This window comes from Montipora capricornis, chromosome 13, assembly GCF_036669925.1.
Source record: "Montipora capricornis isolate CH-2021 chromosome 13, ASM3666992v2, whole genome shotgun sequence".
Lineage (NCBI taxonomy): Eukaryota > Metazoa > Cnidaria > Anthozoa > Scleractinia > Acroporidae > Montipora > Montipora capricornis.
This window is the reverse complement of record NC_090895.1, coordinates 29,388,303-29,403,044: the sequence shown is the minus strand read 5'-3', so window position 1 is coordinate 29,403,044 and position 14,742 is coordinate 29,388,303. Positions and strand designations below refer to the sequence as shown.

The 14,742-nt window shown below is 40.6% G+C and overlaps 1 protein-coding gene across 3 annotated transcripts in view; it reads left to right on the top strand.

Moving 5' to 3' along the window:
• LOC138028408 (uncharacterized) overlaps nucleotides 1-14,742 on the top strand; it is an 87,403-nt gene that overhangs the window by 49,962 nt on the left and 22,699 nt on the right. For all 3 annotated transcript variants that reach the window (XM_068875943.1, XM_068875944.1, XM_068875942.1), the window contains 11 exons: nucleotides 59-245; nucleotides 738-952; nucleotides 1,334-1,495; nucleotides 4,084-7,074; nucleotides 7,726-7,845; nucleotides 8,124-8,612; nucleotides 8,978-9,217; nucleotides 9,707-9,883; nucleotides 11,526-11,879; nucleotides 12,268-12,873; nucleotides 13,597-14,079. In XM_068875943.1, the coding sequence (XP_068732044.1) occupies nucleotides 59-245; nucleotides 738-952; nucleotides 1,334-1,495; nucleotides 4,084-7,074; nucleotides 7,726-7,845; nucleotides 8,124-8,612; nucleotides 8,978-9,217; nucleotides 9,707-9,883; nucleotides 11,526-11,879; nucleotides 12,268-12,873; nucleotides 13,597-14,079 (6,024 nt within the window). The remainder of the gene's footprint in view (nucleotides 1-58; nucleotides 246-737; nucleotides 953-1,333; nucleotides 1,496-4,083; nucleotides 7,075-7,725; nucleotides 7,846-8,123; nucleotides 8,613-8,977; nucleotides 9,218-9,706; nucleotides 9,884-11,525; nucleotides 11,880-12,267; nucleotides 12,874-13,596; nucleotides 14,080-14,742) is intronic.

The following is a 14,742-nucleotide window of genomic DNA, read 5'->3' as shown; positions in this document are numbered from 1 at the left end:
AAGGGACTAAGAAATATTGTTTCAGTAACATACCTACAATTCTTTGCATTTTGTTCAGGAACATTTAATAACAGAACTCATGGAGAAAATGTGGAGGATTGCACTGATTGTCCACCTGGCAAATACTGTGAAGGGGAAGGCAATGTCATTTGGACAAATGATTGTTCAGAAGGATTTCACTGCATTGGTCGAGCTGACAACCCTTCTCCAAATGATGGTGTCACTGGAGTCATTTGCCCAACTGGGTGAGGGTGTTTTGCAATCTTTCTTTATTGTGCTTCAACTCAGTAATCGAGGAACTCTTCTACTAAAGTGAATGTGGTGGAGCCTGGCATTGAGTTATTATCATTAGTGTAGGTAATCACATGATTTTGAGTGCGATAAGCATGAGTAATTTTTTTCAAAGATGCACAAAAGTTTGTAGCCTTTATTTATTCCAAATTGCACACGAAAAATCATGTGGTTACTTGTAAATAATATACAAGAAAAAATTTGAGATGGTTAAGCAGAAGCAAGACACGTGTATCACACAATCACAGAAAAAATTCCAAAACCAGGGCTCGCATTTGATTGGGTATCAATGCAACAATTTCACCTTTATTTGTACTATTTCAAATTTCTGCACTCTTTATGGGTTAAATTGACGTGCTCTCAGCCAATCAACACACTGACATTTTTTCATGTATGTTATTAATACTTTATGAACATAAGGTGATAGGGAGATCTCCTTCCTCTAGGCATTACTGCCCAGCTGGTACAACAGTTACCATACCATGCAGGAAAGGTACTTATGGGCCTACACAACAACTTGCCTCTCAAGCTGACTGCAAAGGCTGTGATCCAGGGGAGTTTTGTGCTGTTGATGGCCGCAATCAAACTTCTGGCAACTGTTCAGCTGGTTTCTTCTGCAAAGAAAATGCATCTGTTAGTGAACCTACTGATGGTGTCACAGGTACGAATTTCATTGACTGTGATTTTTGAAAAGGAACACAACTTAAGAAGGCAGTATGTTCAGAAATATTATTGTTCTAGGCTGAGTATTTGCTTTAAACAAATAAGGAGATAAAATCCATGAATGGCATCATTTTTTGTTAATCCTAGCCACCTGGCTAGAATTATGTTGTGGGGTACGAGTAATTCAAGATTAGTGGCACTTGAATTTTAAGAACCGTTCTCTGTTGCTTTTCAGATAAGTACATGTTTCAGTAATCTTGTTTATTCCTTTTACAAGGTCTTTCTTGCTATATAAATCAATACCAAATTTCACGAACTTGTTTTGCTTTTAGTACTAACTGATCAGTAGTTAAGGTCATGAAATGTTTCCTTTTTCTAGGTGATGTCTGTCCAATTGGCCATTTCTGTCCCGAAGGTACAGCTAGTCCTCGGCCATGTTCCCCAGGAACATACATGAACCACACCCAAGCTGCTGCTTGTTATCCATGTCCAGCAGGACATTACTGCATTGATCAAGTTTCTCCAGAACCGTGCCCAGCTGGTAAGGTTCATTGCTCTTTTAGAGGAGAAAATTGTTAGGACCGAAAAATTTGCCCTAGAATTTGGCAATCTTTTTTTCCTTAAAGATATACACTGTCATGGCATTTGTAACAATTTCTTGTCAAAATTCAATGAATTTTACCTTTAAACATCTTGATTGCATTCAAATCGTCTCTATGTCTTTACTTACACTATTGAAGGGAATCTATTGAAATACAACCTCCACCCAACTTTTTCAAGAGTTTGTAACAACCCTTTCTCACCTAAACAGATATAAATACAAAATATAAATATATGTTACTCTGGTGTTTGAAATATAAATTATGTACAATAAAAACGTTTTCCGACGTTTCGGTTGTATTCAACAACCTTCATCAGGGAAAGTGAAAGATAAAATTTACATGAAAGCTAAGATATAAACTAAAACGCTAATTAAATTTCTAAAGTTAGTGTCATTTTTTCTTTTCTGCAAGTAGCAAGAATTTTGTCGGAAGAAACCCTAACCCTAACCCTAACCCTAACCTTCATTGTTTACATCGATTCCGGTGGACGTAGCTATTAGTGTTGCTCACAACCGCCTGATCAACGATGAAAATTTACAGGACAGGACAGCCATACCTATTACTGGCATTGTCAAATTACTAGACTTTTGCCTGTCAACCACCAATTTTCAGTATGACCACAAGCATTACAAGCAAATTCATGGGACAGCTATGGGCTCCCCCGGTCATGGAAGACCTTGAAGAAAGAGGGCTAGCTTCACTAACCAATCCACCTTTGTTTTGGAAGAGATTTGTGGACGACGTGATTACAACCGCAAAATCTGGAAGTACACAGACCTTTCTGGAACATTTGAATTCAGTTGAACCTTGCATTACTTTCACAATTGAACGTGAGAACAAGAGTAAAATTGCCTTTCTTGACACCATGGTTCATCACCAGGAAGACGCGGAAAATTAATCACCACCGTCTACCGGAAACCTACCCACACTGATCGCTATCTGTAATATTTATCGCACCATCCCAGTATGCACAAGCGAGCTGTGGTTAATGTGGTTAATGGATTGGGCCGAGAGAATTCCCTCAACAAAATCCGACCGAAACAAGGAAAAACAAAGAATAATGTCCACATTACAATCAAATGGATACCCCAAACGCTTTATCTTGAATGCCAGCAAACCTAAACCACCATTAAACTACCCATTAACTGGTGCAGAGTCGGAAAAGAAATATTGCACAATACCGTACGTTAGCGGGACCTCCGAACCCATAAAGAGAGTTTTGGGCAATCATGGTATCAAAGTGACTTTTAAACCCTACAATACAATTGGCCAGATATTTCCAAAGCCGAAAGACGAAATGGGCAAAGAAGAAATTCGAGGTCTCGTGTATGACATTCCCTGAACAGTATGTAGCAAGAATTACGTCGGAGAAACGCAAAGAAAATTTACAACTAGAAAAGGCGAGCATAAAAAGGCCGTCGCACGGCTACAAAAAGAAAAATCAGCACTTGCGGACCACGTTATAAAAACGAATCATGACATCGCGTGGAATGAGGCCACTATTCTTAGAACTAACAATAACTGGCGACAAAGGAAAATTCTTGAGGTTTGGGAAATAAACTGTGCTAAAGACCCCCTCAACCGAGATGATGGAGCACTACTCCCCAAGGAGTATTTGCATTTGACTATTGCAGAAAAGAAAAAATGACACTAACTTTAGAATTTTAATTAGCGTTTTAGTTTATATCTTAGCTTTCGTGTAAATTTTATCTTTCACTTTCCCTGATGAAGGTTGTTGAATACAACCGAAACGTCGGAAAACGTTTTTATTGTACATAATTTATATTTCAAATACCAGAGTAACATATATTTATATTTTTTATTTGCGAATGGATCCACCTGGTGACAAACCCAGTTTTAATAGATATAAATACCTTTTATATTAAAATAGTTGTTGTAGTAAGTAAAGAGTAAACATATACTTCGACAGATCACTCCAACTTTAATCTCTCCACCACATGCGAGAAAATACCATGCTGTTTGGGAGAATTCATGAGGCAGAGACTGACTGTTTTGTTGCTCTTCATTACTTGCGCGGCATGTTTGTCCATGGGGTTTTTAAACGGCACGTTTTTCACCGATCGATGGCTTTCCATGTTGTTTACAACATGATCATGACTCAGTCCAGACTTCCCTCTGTTAATGACTGCACGTTTACTAAGTAAATGTTTTCTATCATTCCCCACGTTATTTTCGTTCAAACTTCATCATTTTTACTTCAACTGTAGGCTTCGACAATGAAGACAACTGTTGTCAGTCTCAAGAATTTATAGGGAAATCGATGAAAGATTTTAAAAGCTTTTAAGAGTTGAATAACTCCTTAAAATTGCTGCAAGTTTATAGCATTATATTTTAGCAAGTTTTTAATTTATATCATGAACAACTGCGAACAAACAACTTTTTTTTGCTAGAGTGCTTTTTAAGTTTTTATATTTTTTCAAAATTCATGTTTGGTATTTGGGGGTGCGGTTTATCTACAAGCACGGCTTATACACAAGTTTTTACAGTATTTGAATTTTTTTTGTAGGTTGGTATTGTCCGTTAGGCACTGGACATGAGTGGCAACCTTGTCCGAGAGGAACCTACAGCCCTGTTGAATTCCTTTCTAGAAAGGAACAATGCAAACCATGTGAGCCGGGCCACTTCTGTGCTTTCCTTAATTCTACCTCAACTACAGGGGAATGTGATGCTGGATTTTTCTGTCATAATGGCTCTGACCAACAACAACCATCTGGTGGCAACAAGGGTGACGCAGGTATATGTCCAAGTGGACGATATTGTCCGCGTGGTGACCCACTAGCGCCGATAGCTTGTCCTGCTGGCCACTACAATAACAGAACTCATGCAACTTCTTTGGCTGATTGCAAGAGATGTCCGGGTGGACAATACTGCGAGGAAGATGGCCTATCTTGGCCAAGTGGCCCTTGTGATGCTGGTTACTACTGCATAGAGAAATCAGATTCCCGCAGGCCAAATGTATCAGATATTGGTGGTCCATGTCCAACTGGTCACTTTTGTCCGGTTGGATCACCATATCCAATTGCCTGTAAAGGTGGAGAGTACAATTCACGATGGACACAAAGTCAGTGCCTAGTTTGCCCACCTGGCTATTTCTGTCCTAATGCATCAACCAATTTCATAGAGTGCCCAAAAGGTTTTTACTGCCCTAATGGATCAGCATCAGCCAGTCCATGTCCCAAAGGATCCTTTAAGAATGTCACTTTAGGTGATAAAGTTGAAGACTGCACCATTTGTCCTGCTGGACATTTCTGTCAGTTCAGTGGACTGCCTGAACCATCAGGTCTGTGTGCTGGGGGATGGTTCTGTACTGGTGGGTCATGGCAAAGGATGCCTCTAAACGAGAGTGAGATTACAAATGGCTCCTCTGTCTGTCCACTTTTTGGAGCAATTGGAGGTTTCTGCAAGAAAGGCACTTTTTGTCCGGCAGGCTCCCATCAACCTTTACCTTGCACACCAGGCTACTATTGTGCAGAGGATAAATTGGACAAGGAATCTGGAGTCTGTACAGCTGGTTATTATTGCAATGGAAGCACAATCTATAGTCACCCAATCAACCAAACCACAGGTGATAAGTGTCCAAAGGGTCACTACTGTCCAACTAAAAGTTCATACCCAACGCCATGCTTACCAGGTACCTATGCCGATACAGAATTCAATCAGTTCAAGAACAATTGTAAAGCGTGTATACCTGGCACATTCTGTCCAACTTATGGACTTGATTATCCAAGTGGAAATTGTTCTGAAGGATTCTACTGTCCTGCTGGAGAGACAGAGCAGAGTCCACCAGACAAGGAGTGTCAGCCTGGTCACTTCTGCCCTGAGGGAAGTGGACTTCACAACCCATGTCCAGCTGGAACGTATCAACCATATTCAAGAAAAGGATTTTGCTACACATGTCCTGCTGGAAGCTATTGTGATCCCAATGAAGCAAGACAGAACTCGTCATGTGTGGGAAATGATTCTTGTGGAGTCATTTTCCCATCAGATTGCCCAGCTGGATATTTCTGCCCTAATGGTACCAAATGGGCCCACCAGCATCCATGCCCTCTTGGCACCTTCAGTAACATGACCAAGCTTATGGAGGAAGCCCAGTGTACACAATGCACTAAAGGTTACTATTGCCATAAATCCGGTGCAATAGCTCCTACTGCCAAATGTCATGCAGGATATTACTGTGTGGAAGGCGCCAGCCAACCAACACCTAATGACAATATTACAGGTGCCCCTTGTCCTCCAGGTTCCTATTGTGAAACAGGTTCCCACAAACCAGAGCCGTGCCCCATAGGAACATACAGTCCAAGTCTAAGACTGCAAACTCTGTCAGGCTGTATGAATTGTGACGGGGGAAAGTATTGTGACTCTCAGGGACTGGCTGCTCCAAAAGACCCATGTGACCCAGGATTCTTTTGTTCAAACCGTGCCATCAGACCAAATCCTGTCAATGTAAGCCAAGGTGGAGGAATCTGCCCCACAGGACACTACTGCCCGAGAGGAACAACCACTCCATTCAAATGTCCTCCTGGCACATTTAACAATCAAACACATGCAACCCAACCTTCATTCTGTGTACCATGCACACCTGGATATTTCTGTGAAGGTTATGGTAGCACCAACCCAGATGGTCCATGTGATAAGGGATGGTACTGCGCAAGAGGAGCTTATGCTAGAAGACCTGTTCCCAACTTGAATTCAGTTTTCAACAACTCTAACGACTTTACATGTCCAATATATTCCGTAAACTTCACGGGAGGCATCTGCCCTGCTGGCCATTTCTGTCCTCAAGGATCTTCAGAACCAAAGAGTTGTCTGCCAGGAACTTACTGTAATCAAACAGGGCTTGCAAGTCCAGAAGGAAACTGTACTGCTGGATATTATTGTAATGGTGGAGATACAGTTCCCAATCCAAGGATTTGCACTGCTGGGTATTACTGTCCTGAGGGAACAGATATAGAAAGGCCCTGCCCTGTTGGCACTTATTCTCCATATGCTGGGAAATCCAAGGTTGAAGACTGTTTAGCTTGCAAAGCAGGATACTACTGCCCATTACCAGCAGCCACAGAGGTACTGTTTGAATGCCTGCAAGGCTTTTATTGTCCCAGTGGATCTACTCACAATGCCACAGTGATATGTCCGAGAGGAGCTAGTTGCCCTACAGGAAGTGATTTGCCACAAAACTGCAGTGCTGGGGAGTACCAAGATGAAGTGGGGCAGCATAAGTGCAAACCTTGTTTGGCAGGTCATTTCTGCGATCCATTTGCAAATGTTACTGGCGTCTGTGAATCATCTGAAAATCATACGGGAGTTATTTATCCCATCAAATGCACAGCTGGAAACTACTGCCCTGTGGGAACAAAGACAGAGAGGCAGTTCCCATGTCCTAGTGGTACTTACAGTAACAAAACAGGACTAGAGAAATACTCAGATTGCGCTCCTTGCCCGCCCAAGCAGTTTTGTGCATCAACTGGTTTAATAGAGCCTTCAGGACCTTGTAGTGCAGGTTTGTAATTAATTTATGTTATTTCATTAAAGGAAACCTCCGCGAAAACAAGAATACAACTTCAAAATATTTAACATAATGTTTACAATCAAAATTGTTTGAACGTTTTCCAATGGAATCGTTTGTATCCTAAATAAATGAATTTCAAAAACGCTTGTTTTGGTTTTCAAATTTCCTGGGCGCCGCCATCTTGAATAATTGTGATGTGTTATGGTTGCTCTTTTTATTTGCACAAAGACCTTTTGTTTTAAAACAATAGGGCAACCATGACACGTCACAATTATTCAAGATGGCGGCACCCAGGAAATTTGAAAACCAAAACAACCGTTTTTAAAATTTATTTATTTTGAACAATTTTGATTATGAGCATTATGTTAACTATTTTAAAGATATATTCCTGTTTTTAGTGGAGATTCCCTTTAAAGTAGAAAAAGTACACTTTCAAGGCTTGTTTGAACACTCGTGATTTGATTAATTTTGCAAAATCAATCTTGCAGAAACTCTGCAACAAAAGGCAACAATAACAATAATAATAAGACCAGAATTCAATCAACATACCAAGTAAGCCCATATTGAATGTAATGACCTCTTTGTCAGGGGGTGGCTTTATAAACAGCATATATTAAAACATATTTTACATTTCACCATCAGGCCACTTTTGTATCAACGGATCAAAAACACCTACGCCAACTGATGGTGTTAGTGGGGATCTATGCAAGCCTGGTCAATACTGCCCCGAAGGGTCTTCAGAGGGTATTGGCTGTCCTGCTGGTAAGACTTATTTCAGTTTATGGCACTGTCTCTTTCAAAGGAGGTTCAAAAGTGTTTTCTGCTGAGTACAGGGCAGGGTGCAGGTTGTCATGTGCACTATGGAAAGTTTTTGCCAAAGATATTTAGGGTACGCTCAGCATCCGGATGCTTTAAAGTTTCTCCTGTCTTTTGATGGAACATTTTTATAGGATATTAGGAGAAATAACATAATTTTCCTCTCTTTCCATGGATATTTCGCTTTTCTTTAAGTATAAATAATGTATTATTATCTTTTCCAGGGACGTTTTACAATGAAAGTGGACTTACAAATGAGACAGGATGTTTACCATGTTTAGCAGGCTACTATTGTGATGGCACAGGGAACATTATTCCTAAGAAAAAGTGTCGTGAAGGATTCTGGTGCCGTGGTGGATCACCAGAAGAAATGCCTATTGATCAACCTTTTGGCACAGACTGCCCAAATGGCAGCTTCTGTCCTACAGGGACCCCATCCCCTGTGCAGTGCCCTAAAGGAACATACCAACCACACAGACGTAAGATTCGAGTTGAAGACTGTGTACCTTGTGATGCTGGAAAGTTCTGTGATAATACTGGTCTAAGTGCTGTGAGTGGTAGTTGTCGGAAAGGCTTCTACTGTATTGCTAATTCTACAAGGAAAAATCCTCTTGATGGCCTCACTGGGAACATATGTCCGGTTGGCAGTTTCTGTGTTGAAGGTTCATCTGTGCCACAGATCTGCTTCAATGGAACGTATGTGAATCATACAGGTAGGAATAAAACAGCCATGAGCTTTCTATCCAATTTCGTTCAATGTATAAAGAAGGGATGTGGGAAGCATTGTTTTGCAAAATTGGGGGGAAACTTATATATAGTACGAATCACCGTTGAAGATGGACATTTCCATCTATGTGATGAGCGATGGTAAAATGGCCAATCTTGCCTTTTAGACTACCTGTCTGCAGCTACAATAATTTTCCCTTAGAATTCAGTGCATTTGTGAGAGTGATGCAAGCAAATCCAATTTTTAGCGATGTTGTTATACCTAATGTGTCTGCTTGAGAGGTTATTCGTAAATAACAACAAAGTGGCGTCGATGGATCACTGTTTGTTGTTGATTTTCCATTCTGTACAGGTGCCTCTTATTGTTATACGTGTCCAGCTGGGTACCAGTGCATTAGAGCTGTCTTACCTGACCCATGCCCTGCAGGATTCTACTGTCCCGAAGGAACCGGCTATGATACTCAACCCTGTCCTGTGGGAACCATCGGCAACCGCACTGGTCTGGCCAATGAGAGTGAATGCACACAGTGTCCTGGAGGTTTCTATTGTGAGACAGCTGGCAGAGCGACAGTGACTGGAAAGTGCCAAAGAGGTAGAGAAGCAGTTGACTTTTAAAGTCAGCTTTTTACCCATAATAGTTGCCAGTTTTTGTTATCACCATCGTTCTATCCTTAGCAGTATCCAAGGTTCGGTTTTTAGAATGTTCAAGTAATGTTTAAAAAACAAGCAGCAGTGTTCGTTTCAAGTGTTTTTAGACCTGATAAAACACATGCTGCGAGTTTTTGAACGGCTTCAAAAACAGTGCACAAAAGCATGCCCCTCTGGATTCAGAACAATGGTTCAAATTGTGAGAGGAGAATATTAACATACAAGAAAAATAAGCTATGCCTTATTGAATACTAACGAGGAGTATTTTATCAGGATATAAGGCTCTTGCACATTTCGTTTTATTTGTGTTTTGATAGGCTTTAAGGCAAATACATTATTAATGAGTTTTGGACTCTCCGATCTTTGTTCAATCTCAATTTCACTGAGCTCCTGTGAGCCATGTAATTACTGCTTTCTTGGTTACCTTGTTTAGGTTTTTACTGCACATCCGGCACAAACGTTAGTTCTCCGGATCAACATTATACAGGAATTGGAGGGATATGCCCTGTTGGACATGAGTGTCTTGAAGGAAGTAGTACGCCCCATCCGTGCGACCCTGGATATTACGTCGCTGTGACAGGAATGGCAGCTTGTGATGTGTGTCCAGCAGGTGTGTGTTTTTAAATACTGCTGAGAAGCCATCTGTCTCAATACTGTCTCTGTAACGGTTTTTGTATGTTAGCACAATGGTGTGTTTGAAAGTTTAATGTGGTGGTTTATACGGTGGTAACAAAAGTTGTACTATGCAAGGGTATTTTTGCAAGTAAGTCTCAAACATTTTTTGGAGTGTGGCTTAAGGGAGGAACATGTTTCATGCATTTCGACTTCATACTGGCAATAATATACACTAAATGTATGGTCCCGAGGGAAACAGTTAGTTTTGTTGGAAACATCAGAACTGGAGGGAAAACAAAACTACCGTATAACTAGTTTCCCGAGGACGTCAAGTGCTTTGTTATATATTTTATAGTGCTGTTCTATCCAGCCTGGGCAACAACTGCAGAATTAGCCAATATCAAAATTATAATAATAATCTTTGTTTGTCCCAAACAAGGACAAGCATTGTTTTTAATTTTTTTATGGAAACAATGCTTATGCAAAATTTTGGAGGGACAAACAAAGATTATTATGGTATGTTTTATGCTATTGAGGCTTAGAGCAAAAGAAGTGATGGCTGTTAAACAAAGTTGTACACTGTATAACAAAATTAAATAACAAAAGTCACATGAAAAGAAAAATTATGCCGGAGCCAAAGGTTGGGATGTCAAAGCTGCTTATCTTAAGGTGGGATTTTCCCAGTGGATATAAGGAGCTTCTTTTAAAATTAGCTGTAGTCTGCTGGGTGCAGAATCCAAACTTGAGAGGTATATCTTTGAACTAAGTGTTAAGTATGCCTTAGATTGTATAGTGTGAGTAACAGTCCGTACTGAGATGGTTATCAATTAAGAAATGGTAAGCGTGCAGCGTGCAACTATAGAGTTATGGACGCACGCGGGAGGTTGCTAAGCACAAGAGAAGTGTAAGAGTCGCACGAGGCGATAGCCGAGTTCGACTCTAGCTTCTTGAGTGCTTAGCAAACCTCCTAAGTGCGTCCATAACTCGATAGTTGCACGCTGCACGCTTACCATTTCTTTTATATAATAAAGAATTAAACTTTATTCGCATAAAAGCTGATGGTGACGTCAATCGTGCGTCTGTCCTCTAATAGATCATCGGCAAAAAACAATCAAAATCCGTGAATAACTTGGGTTATTATATAATGTGTGTTGAAGGGTGTCGGCTAATTTCGTTGATGTAACTAGGGTTACATCCTGCTGTACAAGAAAATTTATGGACAGCACTTCAACAGAGATCGACAAACACAGGATTCTTCACGTTGAACATTCTACCGACTTTGTAAGCAGATGCAAACTAGTTTAATTGGGTACACAATAAGGTTGAACCAGTTCACACAATCCTTTCTGTGCTCCTCTAGCAAAGGGACCTACATAAGGTAATGTGACGTCAAAAGACTAAAAAGACACAGGGAGGAATATTAAATTGTAATGTTGCACCAAGCTCTCACAACATCTTGGCTTTAAAATTGTTTTGTCAAGAATCATTTTGTTTTGGACAATGCTCTGTAAAGTTACAACACAGGATGTTATTACCTTATGTATATACAAAACCCTGCACTATGGCAACATTCACCTCTGCGTGAAATATCTTTGCCCTGCAGTATGGTCATATTTTTGGTTGACTTTTATTTTCAGGTAAATACTGCAATGGCACCACAGTTACCCCATCTTTCTGTCCAAGGGGACATTTCTGCCCAAATGGCACAGAATTTGCCACACAACACCCTTGCAGACCGGGCACTTACAACAATGTCACTGGCCAAACAAATGAATCTGCTTGCAAACTGTGTGATCCAGGGAAGTACTGTGAAGGCTTTGGGCGAATTTGGCCAAATGGACTGTGCGATGAAGGATTTTACTGCTCTGGTGGGTCATGGTCCAAGCGCCCTGGAGATATTGGTATGGCGAATTATGATCATGCAACAAGCCCTGCTGATAGTTGTTATACATCATTTGAATGTGTCTGCCCAGCTTGGAACAAGACTACAGGTGCAGTACCAACTTTCTAATAGACCTTTGGACAAGAATGAAGTTAAGCAAATTGTGTACTTGGCAGACAGTAGCTAGCACTCATCTTCCAACAATGTCTCCCAAGTTCGATTTATTAGGATACATATACTCTATTTTTCCTCTCTCACCAAAAATACAAGATTTGAGGAGAGGGTTGTATATTAGATAAAATAATGTGATAAATTGGTTATGTTACCCTTGTACAATTGTTGTTGTTGCTATTATTATTATTATTATTATCATTATCATTATCATTGTAGATAAAAACGTCTTCACTTTGAATGCTTATTAAAAAAAGGAGCAATTGCTGTACAGTATTGATCACTTGATGATCATTGTTTGAATGAAAGTGATTTTGTTTCCCCAGGTGATATTTGTCCAGCAGGTCACTATTGTCCTCAAGGTTCTTATCGTCCTCTACCGTGTAAACTTGGTCAGTTCTGTCCACATGCGGCAATGGCTGCACCACAAGGCAATTGTACAGAGGGATATTACTGCAATGACAGTTCTACAGTGCCTGACCAGTTCGACTGTCCAGTGGGACATTACTGTCCAACTGGAACTGGAATCCCAATTCCTTGCCCTGCAGGGAAATTCTCAGATACCTTAAGGAACACCAACCCTGGGAATTGTAGAGATTGTACCCCCGCCAGCTACTGCGCTGGTACAGGAAATTCAGCTCCCACAGACCTATGTGCTGCAAAGTATTACTGTCCAGGTGGTCAAAGCACAGCAACACCAGACGAGTATCTGTGTACGCCAGGTCATTTCTGCAAAAGGGGAACATCACAACCAGTAAGGTGTGAAAGTGGAACCTTCCAACACGAGAGTGGCAAGAACTCCTGCGAGACTTGTCCAAAAGGTCATTACTGTGATGCCACAAATGCAGCCGTGGTGAATGCTTCTTTGTGTCCCTATGGCCATTACTGTCCAGCTGGCACTGGTGACTATCGCATGTTCCCATGTCCAGCACGTAAGTTTCTTTACATATTTCTACAGAGTTCGCGATTTATGGTCAAAAACCGTACAGTTACGAGCATTTCTTTATTTGACGTCAAACTTCTTTGCATTGTTCTTTTCAAAGGATTTTGTATAATTAACAAAAGTTTGCGACAGCAAACGAACAAAAGACCCAGACCTCGCAGTAGCTCAGTTTTTTTCCCGTATTTTCACTACTAGAAAGTCACAAAAGATCGACGATTTTATCAAATCAAAAATTTTGTGCAGATGTATCAAAAAAAAAATGAAGTACTTTTTGAAAAGATTTAAAACATTTGGGAGTTTAGATGCACTTCTTTAAGTTTTGAATGTAACGCTATTGTTTCTAAAAACAAGTTGTAATTCTTGTCTCCCTTTTAGATCTAAGATTCTCGTAATAATTATGTAATTATCGAGTGATTTTGTTTTCCTCGTCTTTGTTTTAAGTGAAAATTATGTCCAAACTTTGTTATACTTACGGTACGTGTGTTCAACATTTGCTTATGAATGAAAAAATGATAGTCATCCTTTAGGCTTAGTTATTCAGGCTCAGCAAAGGCTAATATGCATTGGTATCTCGTGATCATTTTGAGAGTTATGACAAGTGACCATTCTAAACCGATAGTTGTAAGTTGTGGAAAAATCGTTCATAAAACTTCACCTGCTCAGCAATGTGTATTGACTGGAGGATTATTAAACTGTTTCTCTTTGATCTTAGGTACCTTTAACGACAGGTTGGGTTTGGTGGAAATTGGTGATTGCTCTGATTGCCCAAGAGGAAGGTTTTGTGATAGAGAGGGCTTAACAAGTCCTTCTGGTTCCTGTTATGGTGGATACTACTGCACTTTTAGGTCCATGTCACCTGCACCAGAGAAAGATTTGCTCGCCAAAAGCTACAAAGATTATGTGAACTTCCGATTCCCTTACTTGAACGATGCGTGTCCTCCTGGATATTTCTGTCCCAGTGGATCCGATCCAGAGCCTTGCCCATCCGGAACATTCCACAATGAGGGGCGTATTTCAAACAAGTCACAGTGTGTCCCCTGCCCAAGAGGACGATATTGCAATGGTTCTGGTACTTTGAATGGCACTGCTCCCCCTTGCTTTGCTGGGTTCATCTGTACGGGAGGCTCAAGTACTCCAACCCCTACACACCCATCTGTGGGGTACATTTGTCCAAAGGGCTTTTTTTGCCTCGCTGGTGAGTTTAAACATGATTGACTTGCGAAAATCAAGGACCTCTTATGAATGACTACTTTGTCAAGATAAGATATATAAATAGACTGGGTTTTATAGTCACTTTAGGGGAGCAGGGATGATGACGCAGTGGTGAGAGCACTCGGCTCCCACGAATGTGGCCCGGGTTCGATTCCCAGACTTGGCGTCATATGTGGATTGAGTTTGTTGGTTCTCTACCCTGCACCGAGAGGATTTTCTCCGGGTACTCCAGTTTTCCCCTCCCCTCAAAAACCAGCATTTGATTTGATTTGCGTTAATTTGTTGATTTCAGTTTACAGTGCTCCCAATTAGTGCTCCAGCGCTAGAACGACTAGACACTTAAATAAAGTTCCATTGCAGAAATAACGTGATGTGCACCACTCTAGAAGATACTTGATGAGTGTAATATTACTCAAACTACAGTTGTCATTATATGTCATTATAAGATACTTGATGAGTGTAATATTACTCAAACTACAATTGTCATTAAAATTTGAAACGTAATCATGACTGATCCATTGGCCCACAGTTGACCGACAGTTTGTGCACCGTCTGTCAATTGTTAGTCAACTGTTGGCCAGTGAGTTGAACGACGCGTTGGTTGGAGCGGATTTGTGACCATTACCTTCCTAAGTACATTCTTATT